This window comes from Thalassophryne amazonica, chromosome 21 (genome assembly GCF_902500255.1).
Source record: "Thalassophryne amazonica chromosome 21, fThaAma1.1, whole genome shotgun sequence".
Classification (NCBI taxonomy): Eukaryota; Metazoa; Chordata; class Actinopteri; order Batrachoidiformes; family Batrachoididae; genus Thalassophryne; species Thalassophryne amazonica.
In genome coordinates, this window is record NC_047123.1 from 38540764 (window position 1) to 38557399 (window position 16636).

Here is a 16636-nt window from a genome sequence, read left to right on the forward strand (position 1 = left end):
ATAACTGAATCCTTAAAACCACTCACCCCAACCCCAACCCAAATAACTGAACCCTTAAAACCACTCACCCCAACCCAAATAACTGAATCCTTAAAACCACTCACCCCAACCCAAATAACTGAATCCTTAAAACCACTCACCCCAACCCCAACCCAAATAACTGAACCCTTAAAACCACTCACCCCAACCCCAACCCAAATAACTGAACCCTTAAAACCACTCACCCCAACCCCAACCCAAATAACTGAACCCTTAAAACCACTCACCCAACCCCAACCCAAATAACTGAACCCTTAAAACCACTCACCCCAACCCAAATAACTGAACCCTTAAAACCACTCACCCCAACCCCAAATAACTGAACCCTTAAAACCACTCACCCCAACCCAACCCAAATAACTGAACCCTTAAAACCACTCACCCCAACCCAACCCAAATAACTGAACCCTTAAAACCACTCACCCCAACCCAACCCCAAATAACTGAACCCTTAAAACCACTCACCCCAACCCAACCCAAATAACTGAACCCTTAAAACCACTCACCCCACCCCAACCTAAATAACAGGAAAAAATGTAGGTGATCACGATCAACTTTTATTATATGCACCAAAGTTTACATCATGTCTGTAAAAACGTGATCAATCGATCATAATTTCTTCACATTTTTCTGGGGTCGACCTCTTTAAGGAACTTGTGACTGTTTCAGTCTGGAAGCAGATGATCATCAGCACAGACTAAACGTCCACAGACCGACCTGCTCCCCTTCACCCCGTCAGCCCTGCTGACTGACAGCTGTCATTAACAGCTCTGTCTGGTCACCTGATGCTGGAGGTGGAGCCAAATTAAACTTGCGACTGGTATGATTTGTACGTGTTTATTTAAGCTCCCCGTCTCAGACACGTGCAGTCTGCTGGTGGACAGAAAGCAAATGTATCGATGTGGAGGACACACTGAGGAACAGAATCGAGCCGTTATCACCTGATTCCAGAAACACTGGTTCCGTGTAGATGAAACAGCAATACTATACAAAACTTTTGTGGATACGCCTGAACCCGTCTCCATGTGGACGGGGCCTGAGAGTTGTTGAATTATATCGTTAAGATCGAGATGTGCTACCTGATCTGTACACGCTAAAAGGTGGAAGACATCGACAAGGCCCTCTGTCACACATTACATGGAGGTGATGGTCTCGTGGCTCAGTGTTGGGCTGCGGCCCAGAGGATCTTGGTTCAAACCCCAGTGAGACCAGAAAATCACTAAGGGCTGTTGGGCAACATCCTTAATCTCTTGCTCCCAGTGTGTAGTGAGTACCTTACATGGCAGCACCCTGACATTGGTATGTGTGTCTGTGTGAATGAGTGAATGTGAAGCATCATTGTAAAGTGATTTGAACTTCTGATGCAGATAGAACAGCACTATATAAATGCAGTCCATTTATCACTGGTGACATTGACATTTGGGAGTATCTGATGGAATCTCTGGGCTCGTTGACCAGAGTCTCTGAAATCTTGGTACAAATGGTTCAGTACAGGTCAGTTAACATATTTATTTAACTACTCGGTGAACAGACATGTGATCACGCAATCTGGATCCTCTTTGCTCTGACGGCCACATCCTGAACGTATGAAAAAACGAGAGTAAATGATAAGAGAATGCTGTCATTGTCTCAATATATAACACTTAAATAATGACATATTTCACCTATTCTTGACCTACATTTCAACATATATCACAAATTACAAACAGCATTTTTATTCTTATACAATTCTCTCTGCCTGTCTCTCTCACACAGTTTGTATTTTTCTCTTCTCAGAATAAGAATTGACCTGATGCCATAAACACTTTCCTCTTTCTTTGGGATTCAACCCTTTCTGTTGATTACCACAAGCCATTTGTTCTGTGTCTCTGGGTCATGTGCACCTGGGACATGAGGACACGACACCCAGACACTCGGCTCCCTTTGACCATTTGTGCCTCAACCACGACTCAGGACTGGACCATTGACATTCAGATTCATTAAGAAGTGAGTGATTGTTCTGAGGTATGAGAACGCCTGTTGACTTTCTGCTCACAGGTGGTGTTTGAACATTCAAATTAAGGGTCCCATATGGTGGCTGGGAAGTGCAAAAACACTTTTACAATAAGTCTTGAAACAAATTTAGAAGTTAATCTTCTGACAGAAGAGGAATGTCTGTCATTTGGTACATTCCCCTTCTGTCAGAATCTGTCACTTGTTTCAGGACTACTTGTAAAAGTGCTTTTGCACTGCCGAGCCACCGTAACCCAAAGATCCTTTGTGCATGTGGAGGGGTTCCGGTCCCACAGTAACATGGAGATTTGTTGTTGAAATGAGGTCCTGAAATGGGAATATCAATGACATGTAATCTGGGTGTGATTTGATTTTTTTTAATCGTCATAAACATTTATTTATGTTTGATTGCCTCTGGTGAGGGCAGCACGGTGGTTTAAGCCCCTTTCACACCGAGCCTGCTTCAAGTTGCGTCATGCAGCGTCATGACGCCGCCAAGTTGATGCAACCTAGTGCAGAGTTGATGCAGCCTAGTGCAGAGTTGATGCAGCCTAGTGCAGAGTTGATGCAGCCTAACGCCACAACACTGTGAAGGACGCAAAGGGCGACACGAAACGGGCACCAAAAGGAAGTAGTTTTTTTGCAACTTAATGGTATTTTACGTGACTGGATGCCACACCCACACAATGAGAGGCTGGGGGGGGGGGCATTATCAGTTGAATCTTGCCTGGGATTCTTATCTGCAGACTTCAGTGGGTCAAAGGATGATTAGGATTAGAGCAGATAAAGATTCCATCATGTAGACACTAATCTGGAATACACACCAAGTGCAGCACTGACGTTTTATTCATCATGATCAAAGTTATTTCAGTACAACTTTGATCAGAGTTAATGTGTTTAACACGTGTTTGCTCCACAGTCTTTTCTGATCACATCAGTCTTTTGACAGATGACATTTTCTCCACAAGAGTAAATTTGGTGGTTTTTACAAACATAAATGAGACAAATCTCATCTGGAGGTTCAACAAAACGTTCACCAACATTGTGGTTTTCACATCTCAACTCAAATAAACACAGTAACATAAAACGAAACTGCTATTTCACACTACTACTACTACTACTACTACTACTACTACTACTACTACTACTACTAAGCAGTAGATATTACAATTACCTGTGAAATGTTTTGACTAATATGAAAACATAACATCAATTATTTGTTTTATATCATTTTTTTTTTATCTTTGTCCTTCCGCAGCTGCACAATGACATTTTATTGATTTAACTGGAATTTGCCAATAAAAGATGAACATAAAATATACACAAAACAAAAAGTGCAGAGGATTAAAAAGTTATTTTCTTTCTGGTCCTCAGAGGAACCACGTGGTTTGGTTTTCAGCGGTGAGTGACGTGTCCAGACCTGACACATATGTTTCGTGTACACACACGTTATGACGTCACGTGTCTGCCTCCCAGCGGGCGCGCGGGCGCGCAGACAGCGGCAGCGCGCGCTCTCACGCTATTGGTCGGTTTCCGAACGGATGGTCGCGCGTCGGAACAAAGAAGAGCCGCGGACGCGGAAGAGGATTAAAGTGACCCGCGTTGGTTCCGATCGACCTGGTTTAATACCGAATGTGCGCCGCGGAGTCGGTTCTCGATTTGAAACCGTCATTGGACAAAAGAAGAAAAGATGGTGGCCGGTGAGCTCGTGCAGGAGCTCCCGCGCGCGGACACCGGCGCACCTGATGACGTGACGGCGGGAATAAAGAGTCGGGAACAGGAGCGGTACGTGGAACCGGCGGACGTGGAGCAGGACGGAGTCCCGGAGAAGGAGGCGCCGCCGGGAGAAGGAGAGGCGATGCTGCCGAACGGAGGAGAGCAGGAGGAGACGCGCCCGGAGACCCGACTGTACCGGCGCCGGTTCGCGGTTCTGACCGTGTTCAGCCTGTACTCCCTGGTGAACGCCTTCCAGTGGATCCAGTACAGCATCATCGCCCACGTCTTCAAGCGCTTCTACGACGTCACTAACGGCCAGGTGGACTGTCTGTCCATCGTCTACATGGTGGTCTACGTGCCGCTCATCTTCCCGGCCACCTGGCTGCTGGACCGGACCGGTCTGCGGCTCACGGCGCTGCTGGGCGCCGGCCTCAACTGCGCCGGAGCCTGGATGAAGTGCGCCAGCGTCCGGCCCAAGCTGTTCGGCGTCACCGTCACCGCGCAGGTCGTCTGCTCCGTGGCGCAGGTCTTCATCCTCGGGCTGCCGTCCCGCGTGGCCTCGGTGTGGTTCGGACCCCGCGAGGTGTCCACAGCGTGCGCCACGGCCGTGCTGGGCAACCAGGTGCGGCTCCGTGACGTCACTGCCCTCTGACGAGTTCACCAGTATTGTTTTATTAAGAAAAAAAAAAAACGATACAAATCGTGATCGCGTGAATATTTCCTGCAGACAAGAACGTTACATTTGCGCAATAATATAATTAATTGATTCTGTTGTGTTTTTGTGTGTGTGTGGGGGGGGGGGGGGCTGTACTGCTGCTGCTTGTTTTAACTAATGTGTGACAGATATTTAATCATTTGATTCCAACCAGAGTAACTGACACATTAATTGATAACTTAAAAACTAAAATATTGATAAACTGTCTATCAGTGTTTCTGGTGTGAAATTTCCCAGATAACTTTCAGACAACCTCATGTTCAAAGACTAAACGTGGACTTTCTACTAAAAGTTGGCATACAGCAAAACTCTGACTCTAGACATGAATCCACGCACGTTTGATTTCTACATTCCACTGAACGTGGAATCAAGCACACGTGCACACGCACTAAACGTGGCCACGCCTCCATCTGAATATGCAAATATATTCAAATAGTTGCTGGGTTTCCTTAGGAACAATTACACAGATAAATTATTTAACCACCAAGCAGCCCCCCCCCACACACACACCGTGCACGTGCAGCCTCCAGGCTGACGTTTTTGCATCTCTCATGATTTGAACATTGATGGAATGAAAATGTTTCCTAATTAACAAATGGCATGTCATCATGTGACGGTGCCTTCATAGCAACATGTGTTCAGTCAGTAGTTCTGATTACATTTGGGAAACTGGCTCTCGCTGCAAATTGTGCTGTAATGTTGGAATGTGATGTACCTGGATGACATTTGGATGATTGCGGCTCGGTTCAAGGTTGACTGGCATCAGTGAGCTCCTGCTGGAATGCCCCTGATGCCAGGAAGCCCAGCGTGATCATCACCTGTGTGAGCACAGACGACCCCTGGCTCCTCGCCGTGTTGCGCTCTGGGCCGACCGCAGTTCTGTGCACAACTCCAGCAACAGAGGCCTTGATAATCAAAGTCAGTTTATGAGCCAATTATCATCATTTGGAAGTAAATCCTCGTGTTCCCTGAATACTCGCTCACGTTGGACTGATCCATTTGTAAGGTCCTCTAACAAGGCTAACACAGCCACTGTTAGCACCATTTTACGCATCACTGTGCACATGCTTTTATATCCACCCATATAAATGCAAACACATGGGTGTGTTAGTGTTGATCAGTGTGTCTCTGATGTGCACGTCACTCTGATGACTTCATGTTTTCACACTATAACGGTTCCCTGCGTCACCTCTACGTGTCCACAGAGGAACAGTAACTGTAGAAACGTGCGCACACCAGCCAGGATGTTTGTGTGACGCACCGTACATTTCCACGTTCACGTCACCATTGATACACTTGCATGTGGACGTGGAGACGGACACACGCCAGGTTTTTGCGCGTACACACACTTTGTGCGTGAGGCCCCTGAACGTTTTGCCAACGTGCCTTTAAAACTGTCACAGACTTATGGAGATGGGTTTTTTTTTCTTTTGTTTTGTTTTATGGGCGTGACTCCCCACACAGGTATGTCATGATCAGGAAGAGGACACGCCCACATAACACCTGGCTGTTATTACCAGAGGTCAGCCTGTGAGGTCACCAGTCGTGACCTAAAGCAGTTTGTGATGGAAGCAGCAGCAGTAGATGTTTTCAAACCTCCGAACCTGACCTGCAGTAATTATAATAGTTAAAACAATCATTCTGTCTGTCTGTCTGTCTCTAGTTGGGGACAGCCGTTGGCTTCTTGCTGCCTCCTGTTTTGGTTCCCAACACACCTGATGACATTCCACTGATGGCCCACAACATCAGCATTATGTTCTACGGCACCGCTGCTGTTTCCACCGGCCTCTTCATCCTCACCGTTATCGGTATGCACCCAAACACACACACACACCGACTGCCATATTGAGACCTAGTACGCTTTTTGGAAATGCTGCTGTTTTCCAACCTGACTCTTTGCCTCCTGATCCTGATTCTGTCACAACAAATCATTGATTCATGACAGCTTTATACTTAAACATTATTACTGAACAGGATGTAAGCTGACAGATGACTGTGTGTGTGTGTGTGTGTGTGTGTGTGTGTGTGTGTGTGTGTGTGTGTGTGTGTGTGTGTGTGTGTGTGTGTGTGTGTGTGTGTGTGTGTGTGTGTGTGTGTGTGTGTGTGTGTGTGTGTGTGTGTGTGTGTGTGTGTGTGAGAGAGAGAGACCTTCATCATGTGATTTCTAAAAACTAAATAATGGCAGACACAACATGTTTGGGCTTTAAGATCATCTCATGACCTTCAACTTACTCGTTCTGGGTCAAATGGGACAGGATCAGATATCAGGACTTGACCTGAAGACGTCCCGGCTGTGCTGGCGTTTATCTCTGGATTCTGAAGTCTGATGTGGATGACGACAGCTCGCCCAGGAAGACACACCCGTCCATCACAGGCTGCTGTCCCATCCAGGGCCTGGACCCTCTTACAGCTGGGTGAACTGGGACAATGCAGGTGCAGTGTTTTGTTCAGGGACACTGATAACATGACCAGGAATCGAACCTGGGTCTACAGCTCCTGATGTGACCTGCTGTACTTGTATTGTACATTACATTAAAAGGCCCTCTGCCTGTCACCCTCCCTAATTATAGCTAAGCACAGTCCAACCACTAGGGGCAGTGGACATCTCAAGTCCAGCACTCGAGGACCAACTCCAGATGTGGACACACTGACTTGGTCAAAGGCAGAGAGGAGCACGGCTGATGTTGATGATTGATGGTGGCAGGAAACCGGAGCGTCTGGAGGAATCCCACATAGACACAGGGACCACGTGCACACAGAGAGGAACTGGTCATGGGGGGGTTTGAACCACAGACCATCTGGCTTTGAGGCCACAGTGCTAACCCCTGTTCAGGTCCCCTGTTGATGTTTCTCAGTAAAGTCCTGCTTTTGCGTTCAGACCAGCCTGAGTTTATCGTTCAGCACCAGCTAGGTGACACGCTGTCGTGTGTTTGCAGCTGGACTGTCCAGGGCCTCGCTGTCTGTACCTCTTTGAGTTGTTCCTGAGGGTGTTTTGGGTCAGTATAGATACCCGTGCTGTTCTGTGGCTAACCAACGGCGTGTTTGTGGCATGTTCCCCGCAGTGATAAAGGACCGCCCTCTCCTCCCTCCCAGTCAGGCGCAGGCGGTGCTGCCAGACTGTCCTCCTGATGACTACTCCTACAGACAGTCCATCACCAACCTGATGATGAACAAAGCCTTCGTCCTGCTGCTCATCACCTACGGTACTGTTACACGTGTGAGCAGAACACATGTACACACGCATCTCCACCGTGACGTGACCTCACTTTAACACTGACCGCTGTCGCTGTACAACACGTGTGAAATTGTTGGAGTTCCAGTTAGTGTTGGTTTCTCTGTGGAGTCACGTTTTCAGTGCTAATGTTTCAGGTCTTTCAGGATGTGGCAGCTTTAAGATCACCAAAGCTTCAGGGACCATCGGCGAGCTGAACTGCAGCAGACAGTAACTTCTGCTTTGTGCATTTTTGCTGTGACACTCAAGTAAAGTGCACAATAACTCAAATAGGAACTCCTCCAATGGTTTTGTGTACATGCACAGTGTTGAATAGCGACATGTTACATCATGGGTAATGACAAAAGACTGAATCCAGAAGTCTGAAGCACAAAAAACCCAATAGTTTTAAATGCTCACAGTGCATCTTAAATAAGCAAATTAATTTCTTATCTTCAAGGATTCACGTGATATAAATGTTTGTTTCTGGTCATGTCCAGGTATCATGACAGGTTCATTCTACTCCGTCTCCACCCTCCTCAACCAGATGATCACGACCTACTATAAGGTATATTAATAATCTCAGGTAGAGTTAGGTGATGTCAGGGGGCGGGGCCATTTCACTCTGTGACATAGGTCACATATGTGACCTTCTGATTCTCCTCCATGCTCATGTGACTCTGAAGAAGAGATGTATGTAAATCACTCTTTTCTTTTCCCATTTATTCTCCACCTTTTTTCTCTTTTACTCGTGTCCTTTCCTCTGCTGATCTGCTTCCTTTTCTTCATCCTCCCTCCTCTATTTTGTTCTTTCTTTCTTGCCTCCTTTCTCCTTTTTCCTCCTTTCACTTTATTTACTTTCCTTTTCTTTCTTCTCCTTTCCTTTTCTCTCCTCCTAATGTTTTTCTCTCCTTTCTCTTCTCCTCCTTCCTGATTTTTCTCACTTCCACATTGTTCCTGTTCTAAGTTCTCATCTTCCCTTTTCTTCTTTTTTGCTCTTTACTTTTGTCTTTGTTCTCCTCTTCCTCTCTTTCCTTTCATTCCTTCCTTTTTATCTCTGCTGTTTTCGGTGTCTCGTCGCCTTTTTCCCTCCTCTCCTTCCTTCCTCTGTCCTTGTCACCTCTCTCGTCCTCCTGCTCTGTCTGTCCTCCTCAGAACGAGGAGCTGAACGCCGGGAGAATCGGTCTGACTCTGGTCCTCGCCGGCATGGTCGGCTCCGTCCTCTGCGGCTTTTGGTTGGATCACACAAAGACGTACAAGTGAGTCAAACGTTTCGTTTCCTTCAGCCGGTGAGAGGACGACGCACTAAGTATTAGTCCTCTCATCGGTATTTTTGCTCAATTACCGCTTGCTACTGCTCCATTACTTACATGATGACCATGTGACAGGAAGTCCCGCCCTCCTTACCCTGTTCACGTCGGCGTCCGATGTAGAGATTAGATACGTCGGCCTTAAACCTGTGGGGATGATCCCATTCTGCTTCCACACTCGAATGCTGGAATAAATCAGGACAAGTCAATTCTGGAATAGTTTCCAAGTTCCACCTTCTCAGTTCCACCCAAGTGCAGGATGGTAACCATGACAACTCTGTTCTCACGTCACCCTGACGGTTGTCCCTCTTTACATCTGGACTTTACTCTGTTTCTGGAGTTTTCTACCATCAAAGTGTTGGACTCTCACGTTCTTTATTATTATTATTTTATTATTTTGAGGTGTGTCACATTAAACAACAGGATAAAGAAATATTACTGTTTTGGACCAGAATCCTCTGAGATGTGCCTCACCGGGTCTGATCGGTCTTGTCGCCACCTCAGCTCTTAGGCGTCGTGTGAGAGATGAGAGAGTCCAAACAACACGACCAGCATGATAAGTGTTACTGATTATGTCCTAACGTCTGAATCTTCCAGGATGACCACTCTGATCGTGTACGTTCTGTCCTTCCTCTTCATGGTGGTCTTCACCTTCACGCTGAACCTCAACAACATCTACCTGGTCTTCTTCACTGCTGGAGCACTGGGGTATGGCTGTCCATCCCTTTCTGTTTGCTGTGACTGCAGGTTCTGATCATGTTGTAGACTCGGTGTGGTCTTCCTGGGTTGACTTGCAGGTTCTTCATGACGGGATACCTTCCTCTGGGCTTTGAGTTTGGGGTGGAGATCACCTACCCGGAGTCTGAAGGCACGTCATCTGGACTCCTCAATGCTTTTGCCCAGGTACCTTTAAACATGGTCTGAACTCTGAGGGTCAGAATCAACATGGGTTTGTAGTTGGACCTGGACCTTCTATTATTGTAGAGTTCCCACCAAAATGGGTCGGTCACTTTAAGTCATTTTAGATGATGTCAGATTTAATGTACAGATGTGAGTGTGTTGAAACAAACTTAAGACAGATGAGAAGCGGTTCATTGTTTCAGAAGCAAAGTTCCTTCATGATTTGGGACACATGCAGCTGTCGCTGTTCAAGGTGCTGATCCAGCTGAAGGTTGGGAGGAAGAAGAAGATGATGAGCCCACAAAGCGGGAATAAATTCCCCAAAAGGGTTATATTAAAGACATCACGTTGACCATCAGGGTCCTCATCTTCAAAGACTAACGAGGACTTTCTACTAAGAGTTGTCTTTCACCAAAACCCTGAATCTGGCGTAAACACAAATATATTCAGATGTATGAAAGTGTGTGTAGGCATGAATCCACGCATGTTCTGCTTGTACATCCCATTGAACCGGGAATTGAGTGTGGAACCAAACTCCTCTCTAGCCATGCCCCATTTACATATGCAAATCCATGTAAATAAGCCATTCGAGCAGGGATTCCCCAGGACGTGACATCAGACAACATGAACACAGGTGACCAGCGTGCGTGACACCTGGAAATTGACCGGCACCTGCCACGAGAGGGTTTGATGGGTTCGCACAGCGCACTCTGGCTTTCAGCCGCTGGTGTGCACAAATAGTTGTAGCAACAGCTGTATGAGGCAGCTGCAGTTTTGCACACGATTCCTGCTTCATGTGCACTTTATGCCCAAATCAACCACATTCGCACCGTGTGTGAAGGGGCCCTAACATTTGTTTTCCGTTTGTTTTTCAGATATTTGGGATCATTTTCACACTCATTCAGGGCAAACTGACGACAGACTTCAGTCCGCTGGCTGGAAACCTTTTCCTCTGTGCCTGGATGTTTCTGGGAATAATTCTCACCGGTACTGTTCATGTTCATGATGAGGCGGAAACGTCATGTTTACATACTTATGTGAACCAAAACCAGTTCCTTTTTAAAAATTCTGTTAGTTTTAGTGTCAAGTTGGGGTCCAGATTTATCATGTGGTAGTTTTACTGAATATCAGCTTCAGAAGCTAATCAAATTAGAATGTTGAGAACAAATGTTCAGAGTAAATATCACATAATTTATGTCCAACAGTAGATTTATGAGGTCTGTTAGAAAAGTATCGTACTTTTTTATTTTTTTCAAAAACTATATGGATTTGATTCATATGTTTTTACGTCAGCCAAGCTTGAACCTTCGTGCGCATGCGTGAGTTTTTCCACGCCTGTCGGTTGTGTCATTCGCCTGTGGGCAGGCTTTGAGTGAGCACTGGTCCACCCCTCTCGTCGTTGTTTCATTGCGAGGAAATGGCGGAATGATTTGGGCTTTTTTTCCATCAGAATTTTTTCAGAAACTGTTAGAGACAGGCAGCTGGAAACCATTCGAAAAATTTATCTGGCTTTCGGTGAAAATTTCACGGGCTTCACAGAGAATAAGGAGTGTTACTACAGCTTTAAGGACGGCCCACAATGGCGCTCGGCGTGCTCCAAGCCGCCATCGAAAGGCAGAAACCACCACATCATTTCTAAACGGATGGCTGTGTGGAGCCAAGGGACAAGCCCAGCTCTCCACAATTTCTCTTATACTCACTCGACTGGTAAGCACTGAAAGCCGAGATAGGCTTGTCCCAACTTGTCCTTTAACACTCCGAAACGGAGGTGTTCCTTTGTCTCGCTCCATCAGCGAATCCGTCGTGACGCGCGAAGCCTCCGCGCGGCTTTCCATGACAAAATCTCTTGTTAAAAGTGAAATCTGCCGGAAAATGGCTGATGTCCAGCTCTTGTGATAACCAGAGAAATTGCACACGACGGTCCCGGATCCATACAGCCATCCGTTTAGAAATGATGTGGTGGTTTCTGCCTCTCAATGGCGGCTCGGAGCGCGGTGCGCCGAGCGCCATTGTGGGCCGTCCTTAAAGCTGTAGTAACACTCCTTATTCTCTGTGAAGCCCGTAAAATTTTCACCGAAAGCCAGATAAATTTTTCGAATGGTTTCCAGCTGCCTGTCTCTAACAGTTTCTGAAAAAATTCTGATGGAAAAAAAGCCCAAATTATTCCGCCATTTCCTCGCAATGAAACAACGACGAGAGGGGTGGACCAGTGCTTATTCAAAGCCTGCCCACAGGCGAATGACACAACCAACAGGCGTGGAAAAACTCACGCATGCGCACGAAGGTTCAAGCTTGGCTGACGTAAAAACATATGAATCAAATCCATATAGTTTTTGCATAAAATAAAAAGGTCGGATTCTTTTCTCACAGACCTCGTACTTGGTTTGTTGAATAATTCACGTCGAAGTTTGACATTCAAATTTCCTCCCAAACACAATAAACCATCTTGTTTACTGCTGACCTTTGAGATGACGCACATAAATAATGTCCAGAATAGAATCAGCATCCAGATGTTAGCCACGTCCTTTAAATCCGAAACTATCAAAGTCAAAATGGTTAAAACGATAAACAACCAAAAATCAGTGCGTATGAAGCCATACGTTGGAATCTTGAAGTTTCTTTGTGCTGTTTTTCAGCTTTAATTAAGTCGGAGCTGAAAAGACACAACGTGAACGTTGGAGCAGAAAGTAACCACGTGCAGGCGGTAAGTCCACGTGCACGCTCACATCAGCCCCCACCTGTGTTCACGCACACGAGTCACATCAGACGTTCACATTCTTTTGGCCACTTTTGTGTAAATGTACGTGTGGATGAGTTCCTGCATTCCAGATCCAGAACAGAATTTGGTTTTACCGAAATCCATTCAGGTCCCTTGGAGGTGATTCCGCTATCAGACTAACTTGCTAACACACTAATCTTTCTGAAAACATGACGTTGCCGGCAGAAGTATTGATGCTGTAAATGCTGGTGGTGTTGTTTGTTGTCAGATGAGAAGAAATTTTGCTTTTTGACATCAACATTTTTTATTTCATTCTGGCTGGTTATGACAGGTCTGTCCAAACTGTGAGTCCACAACAGCGCCACACGGAGTGTTCCAAATGCAATAACACAATAAATATTAGAGGAAAACATTCAGTACAGATGTAAAGCGGATTAACTTCTTCTCTTCTTCCTTACAGGCGTTTAAAACCGATTGTGTCTTGGTTCTTACATTCCTTCTACCTGACGACACATCGTGACCTTTAGACAGGACAGACTCTAAATGTTCTTCCATTAATTAGTCTGCTGTCAGTGTGGAACTGAAGTCTCTTTGTTCTTCCTCTGGCACGACTCCATGAAGGTCCTGCTCAACTGTAGAAATCCTCTTCAGTCTCCTCTTCATTATCTCAAAGGAGCCGGCTCACTAAAAAAAACAAAAACGTGTCTTTAGAACTTTCCCACAATCCTTCCTGGTCAAGAGCATCCTGGTTTTCAGTTATTGGTTCTGGATCCTTAAATGGCACCAAGTTCAGGTTGAAGGATGGAATGATAAGAGAGACAGAATGACAGAAAACGATCAATAAAAATCTGTCATCATGATTATGTTTCAACGACGCCTCAAAACACCACAAACGACATCGAGACAAAACCCAAAAGCATGGAGTCGCTTGGATCAGGTCAGATCCGGAATCGTGCACAGGTGCCTCATTTGGTTGCATCTGCTGCATAACTGAACTACCCGGAGTCCTGGATGACAACCACCTGGGAAGACAACCGGTTCATCCCCACCTCCTAAAAGTAACGGTCTGTCTGCTGCAGGCAGGTGATCAGTGGGCGTGTCCTGGGTCTGCTCCAGGTGCTCACAGTCCCAGTTCTAAATGATAAATATATATTTGTAACTTTGATCTTTGAAAAAATTTGGGGGATAAGAAATTCAGCTGCGACTTTGTTCCTGATCAAAGCAGAGGAACCAAATTAAAACCCAACAATGAGCCGCTGTGACATCATCCACTTAGTCTGAGGTCACAGACAAGGTTGAAGTTGAGGAAAGAATTTGTCCCCTGTGATATCTCAAAATATGTATCAACGCAGGACCCCCCCACCCCCACCCTAAAAAAAAAAGTGTAAAAAGATAAAATGACCAATTTGAGATTTCAGGTTCTTTCCCACCTTGAATATTGCAGATTTATTTATTTTTATCTTCACCAGCTGCAGTGACAAAACAAAAAGGAAAATATCCTGTAGAATATTTTTTGTGTACTCAGATTGCAGCATTTTCTTTGTTTTCATTTTTGTTGTCCATCGTCATCTCCACCAGTCAACATAAAGTTCCTTTGTGGAGTGGTTGGACTTTCAGAGACGGTGAGGGATTGTTGGTCCAGCAGATCTGATAACTCGCCTGATGGACTCCTCGAGCTGTGATGCTGAACCCGCTGCTCTCATCATCCCTCCGTCTTTCTCTCTACCTTTCTTTGTAGCTCCTGACCTTGTGTCCTTCAGAGAAGAACTCCACCGGCGTCCGGCTCCAACCGTCACTCAGCTTTTCCCGTGAGACCTCACTGTGACGCCGCCAAGACGATCGGGGCGACTGCAGAGGTGCTGTGGAGGGGTCGGAGTTCACGGTGCACTTTGTGTGAACGGGCCAAAGGGTGAACTCCATTTCCTTTTTATGAAGCATTAATGTCTGTGATTGGAGGATCTTCATGTGAGGATCCAGAATCATGAAGACTGAGGTGCACGAACTTCTACAGTTTCAATGTGGAAGAAACCAAAAAAAAAAATCAGCTTCATTTCCACTTTATTTGTGCTGTAGGGGAGACGTGGTGCTGAATGTTTGGAATTTAGAATTACGTCAACCAGCGTGGAGTCGGTGGTTTTAAAAAATGCAAAACTAGAACGTAAACCTCCGCTGACATTAGTTTCCAATTCCACAAATTTTTACCTTGGAAACAATTTTCAAGGTCAAAGTCCTGTTAGAAGTGACTTTTCATAAGATAAAATATAACAGAAAATATAGATCAAAAGGGCTTTTCAATATTAAAAACAAATATCCACTAAATCCACAATCTGGATCAGATGCGGATCAGACTGAGTCTGTTCACTGAGAGTGGCTCCAGGCCGTTCACAACAAACAAACGGGCAAAAACAGAACGTTCTCCAACTTCGCCGGCGGAGGTAAAAACAAAAAACAGGTTCTAAGTTCCAAAAACTGTCCAATCATATTGAACTTCTGTTCGAGCTCAGATTCCGATTCTGCTTCTTCTTCCAAAGTCTGTGTGAAGTCTCCTGATGTCACAGGATCAGGATCACTGATCTGGTTTATTATTATTTTAATGATTAGATGGTTCTGTTGATTGTTTTTGTTTTTCCAGTCTGTCCTCACTGTTGATGTGACAGTAATATTCACCCGTTTCTGTCCAGTGTCGCCCCCTGTAGGTTAAAACACCTCAGACTGATGGCGGGATGTTCACTGTGTACCAATGTTTCCTGAGATAGCAGGAAGTTGCAGATGGCTGTACAGAGGACATAAAGGTCGCTCACAGAACGGCAAGAAAAAAGACCTCAAATTATATTTTAGGACGCAGAAACAAAGGATGCCGCAATATTTACACAGAAACGTGTTTTCACACCTCCTGAGTCACATCCAGGCCATTATTTTAAGATGCACAAGGGACTGTCAAAGTACACCGTCCTGTGTGAAGGGGGGCTTAAGATGTCTCATGTCTTCATCAAAGACAAAATCTCATTCTGTTACAGATTATTGTCTTTAAATGATGATCTTCTACTTTTCCCATTTTTTGAAAGTTTTAACTCACAACAGCAAAATGCTTAAATTAAAAAGTGGACCAACGCTGCAGGAAACTAGTCCAAAAAGCGATGTTGAAAACACCAAACTCCCTTTGTGAATGTCTCTGAAGGACTCTGAAGGTTACTGTCAAATGTCAAAACTTTTTTTTTTTGTGTGGGTTTAATGTCATGCTACAGAACGTTACACAGACACCAGCGTGTGCACGTTTGTGTGACAGAAACTGTTTCACAGTAAAACCTGGATCCTCACAGAATGTCATCATGTGCGTTTACATATTTTAAAATGTCTTCACATCTTTATTTGAGCTAATCTCTGAGTTGGAGGAACACGTTAACTGACTGTTCTGTTGCATTTATGTTTTTAATGTTATTCTTATTATTTATCTGTTTGTTCAAACATTCGAGCGGTGTGTACTTTATGTTTCATGTCTAAGGTGCAGACAGTTTCTTCCTGTTTTTAGCAAATGAAAGCTAACTTACTTTTGTTTAATTTTTATAAAGCACATTTATGTAGACCACAGATGTGTCCATGTAGTAATTTACTTTTCAGCTATTTCTTGTTCTCTTGTTCAGTCAATGGTTTTGATTAAACTCTGTAACAGTTGAATAATAGCACAGGATTTACTCAGTAAAATACTAGGAATTTAATTTGGACAGTGCAGCCTTTGAGAATCTTCTAAAAACAAAAATCTGTCTACCGTTTTATTTTCCTCAATCTTCAGCATTAATCTTTTTGGGTGAAATAGATTTAAGTGGCTTTTAGGTAGATTTTCAGTTTTTTTAAGTGATTCCTGCAGAGACAGTGTACCAATAAAATATTCAACAAACTGCTTTTTCATCTCATTCAAACAGATTTAATGGGATGCCAAACTGTTTATTTTTATTTTTTTACATCAGTTTGTCAAAGTATGCGGTTGATGGCAAAATAAAAAAAAATCAAAGCCTGTCCATCTGAGTAACAGTGTT

At 44.8% G+C, this 16636-nt stretch overlaps 1 protein-coding gene across 1 annotated transcript; it reads left to right on the forward strand.

Annotated features, from left to right (window-relative positions):
* The first annotated feature begins 3584 nt into the window (after positions 1 to 3584).
* Positions 3585 to 16497, forward strand: flvcr1 (FLVCR heme transporter 1). Its single transcript, XM_034162504.1, has 10 exons — positions 3585 to 4369; positions 6126 to 6270; positions 7525 to 7665; positions 8174 to 8241; positions 8829 to 8932; positions 9581 to 9691; positions 9781 to 9886; positions 10759 to 10870; positions 12520 to 12587; positions 14341 to 16497. Exons 1-10 carry the CDS (start codon positions 3722 to 3724, stop codon positions 14425 to 14427), a joined length of 1590 nt encoding a protein of 529 aa, XP_034018395.1. The 5' UTR covers positions 3585 to 3721; the 3' UTR covers positions 14428 to 16497.
* Positions 16498 to 16636: the final 139 nt, after the last annotated feature.

Excerpts from the sequence above, each read along its gene's own strand:
- flvcr1 (XM_034162504.1), top strand. The coding sequence starts at position 3,722 with ATGGTGGCCGGTGAGCTCGTGCAGGAGCTCCCGCGCGCGGACACCGGC. Across the intron at positions 6,271-7,524 it reads CTTCATCCTCACCGTTATCG|TGATAAAGGACCGCCCTCTC; the intron begins GTATGCACCCAA and ends TGTTCCCCGCAG. Across the intron at positions 12,588-14,340 it reads AAAGTAACCACGTGCAGGCG|CTCCTGACCTTGTGTCCTTC; the intron begins GTAAGTCCACGT and ends CTTTCTTTGTAG.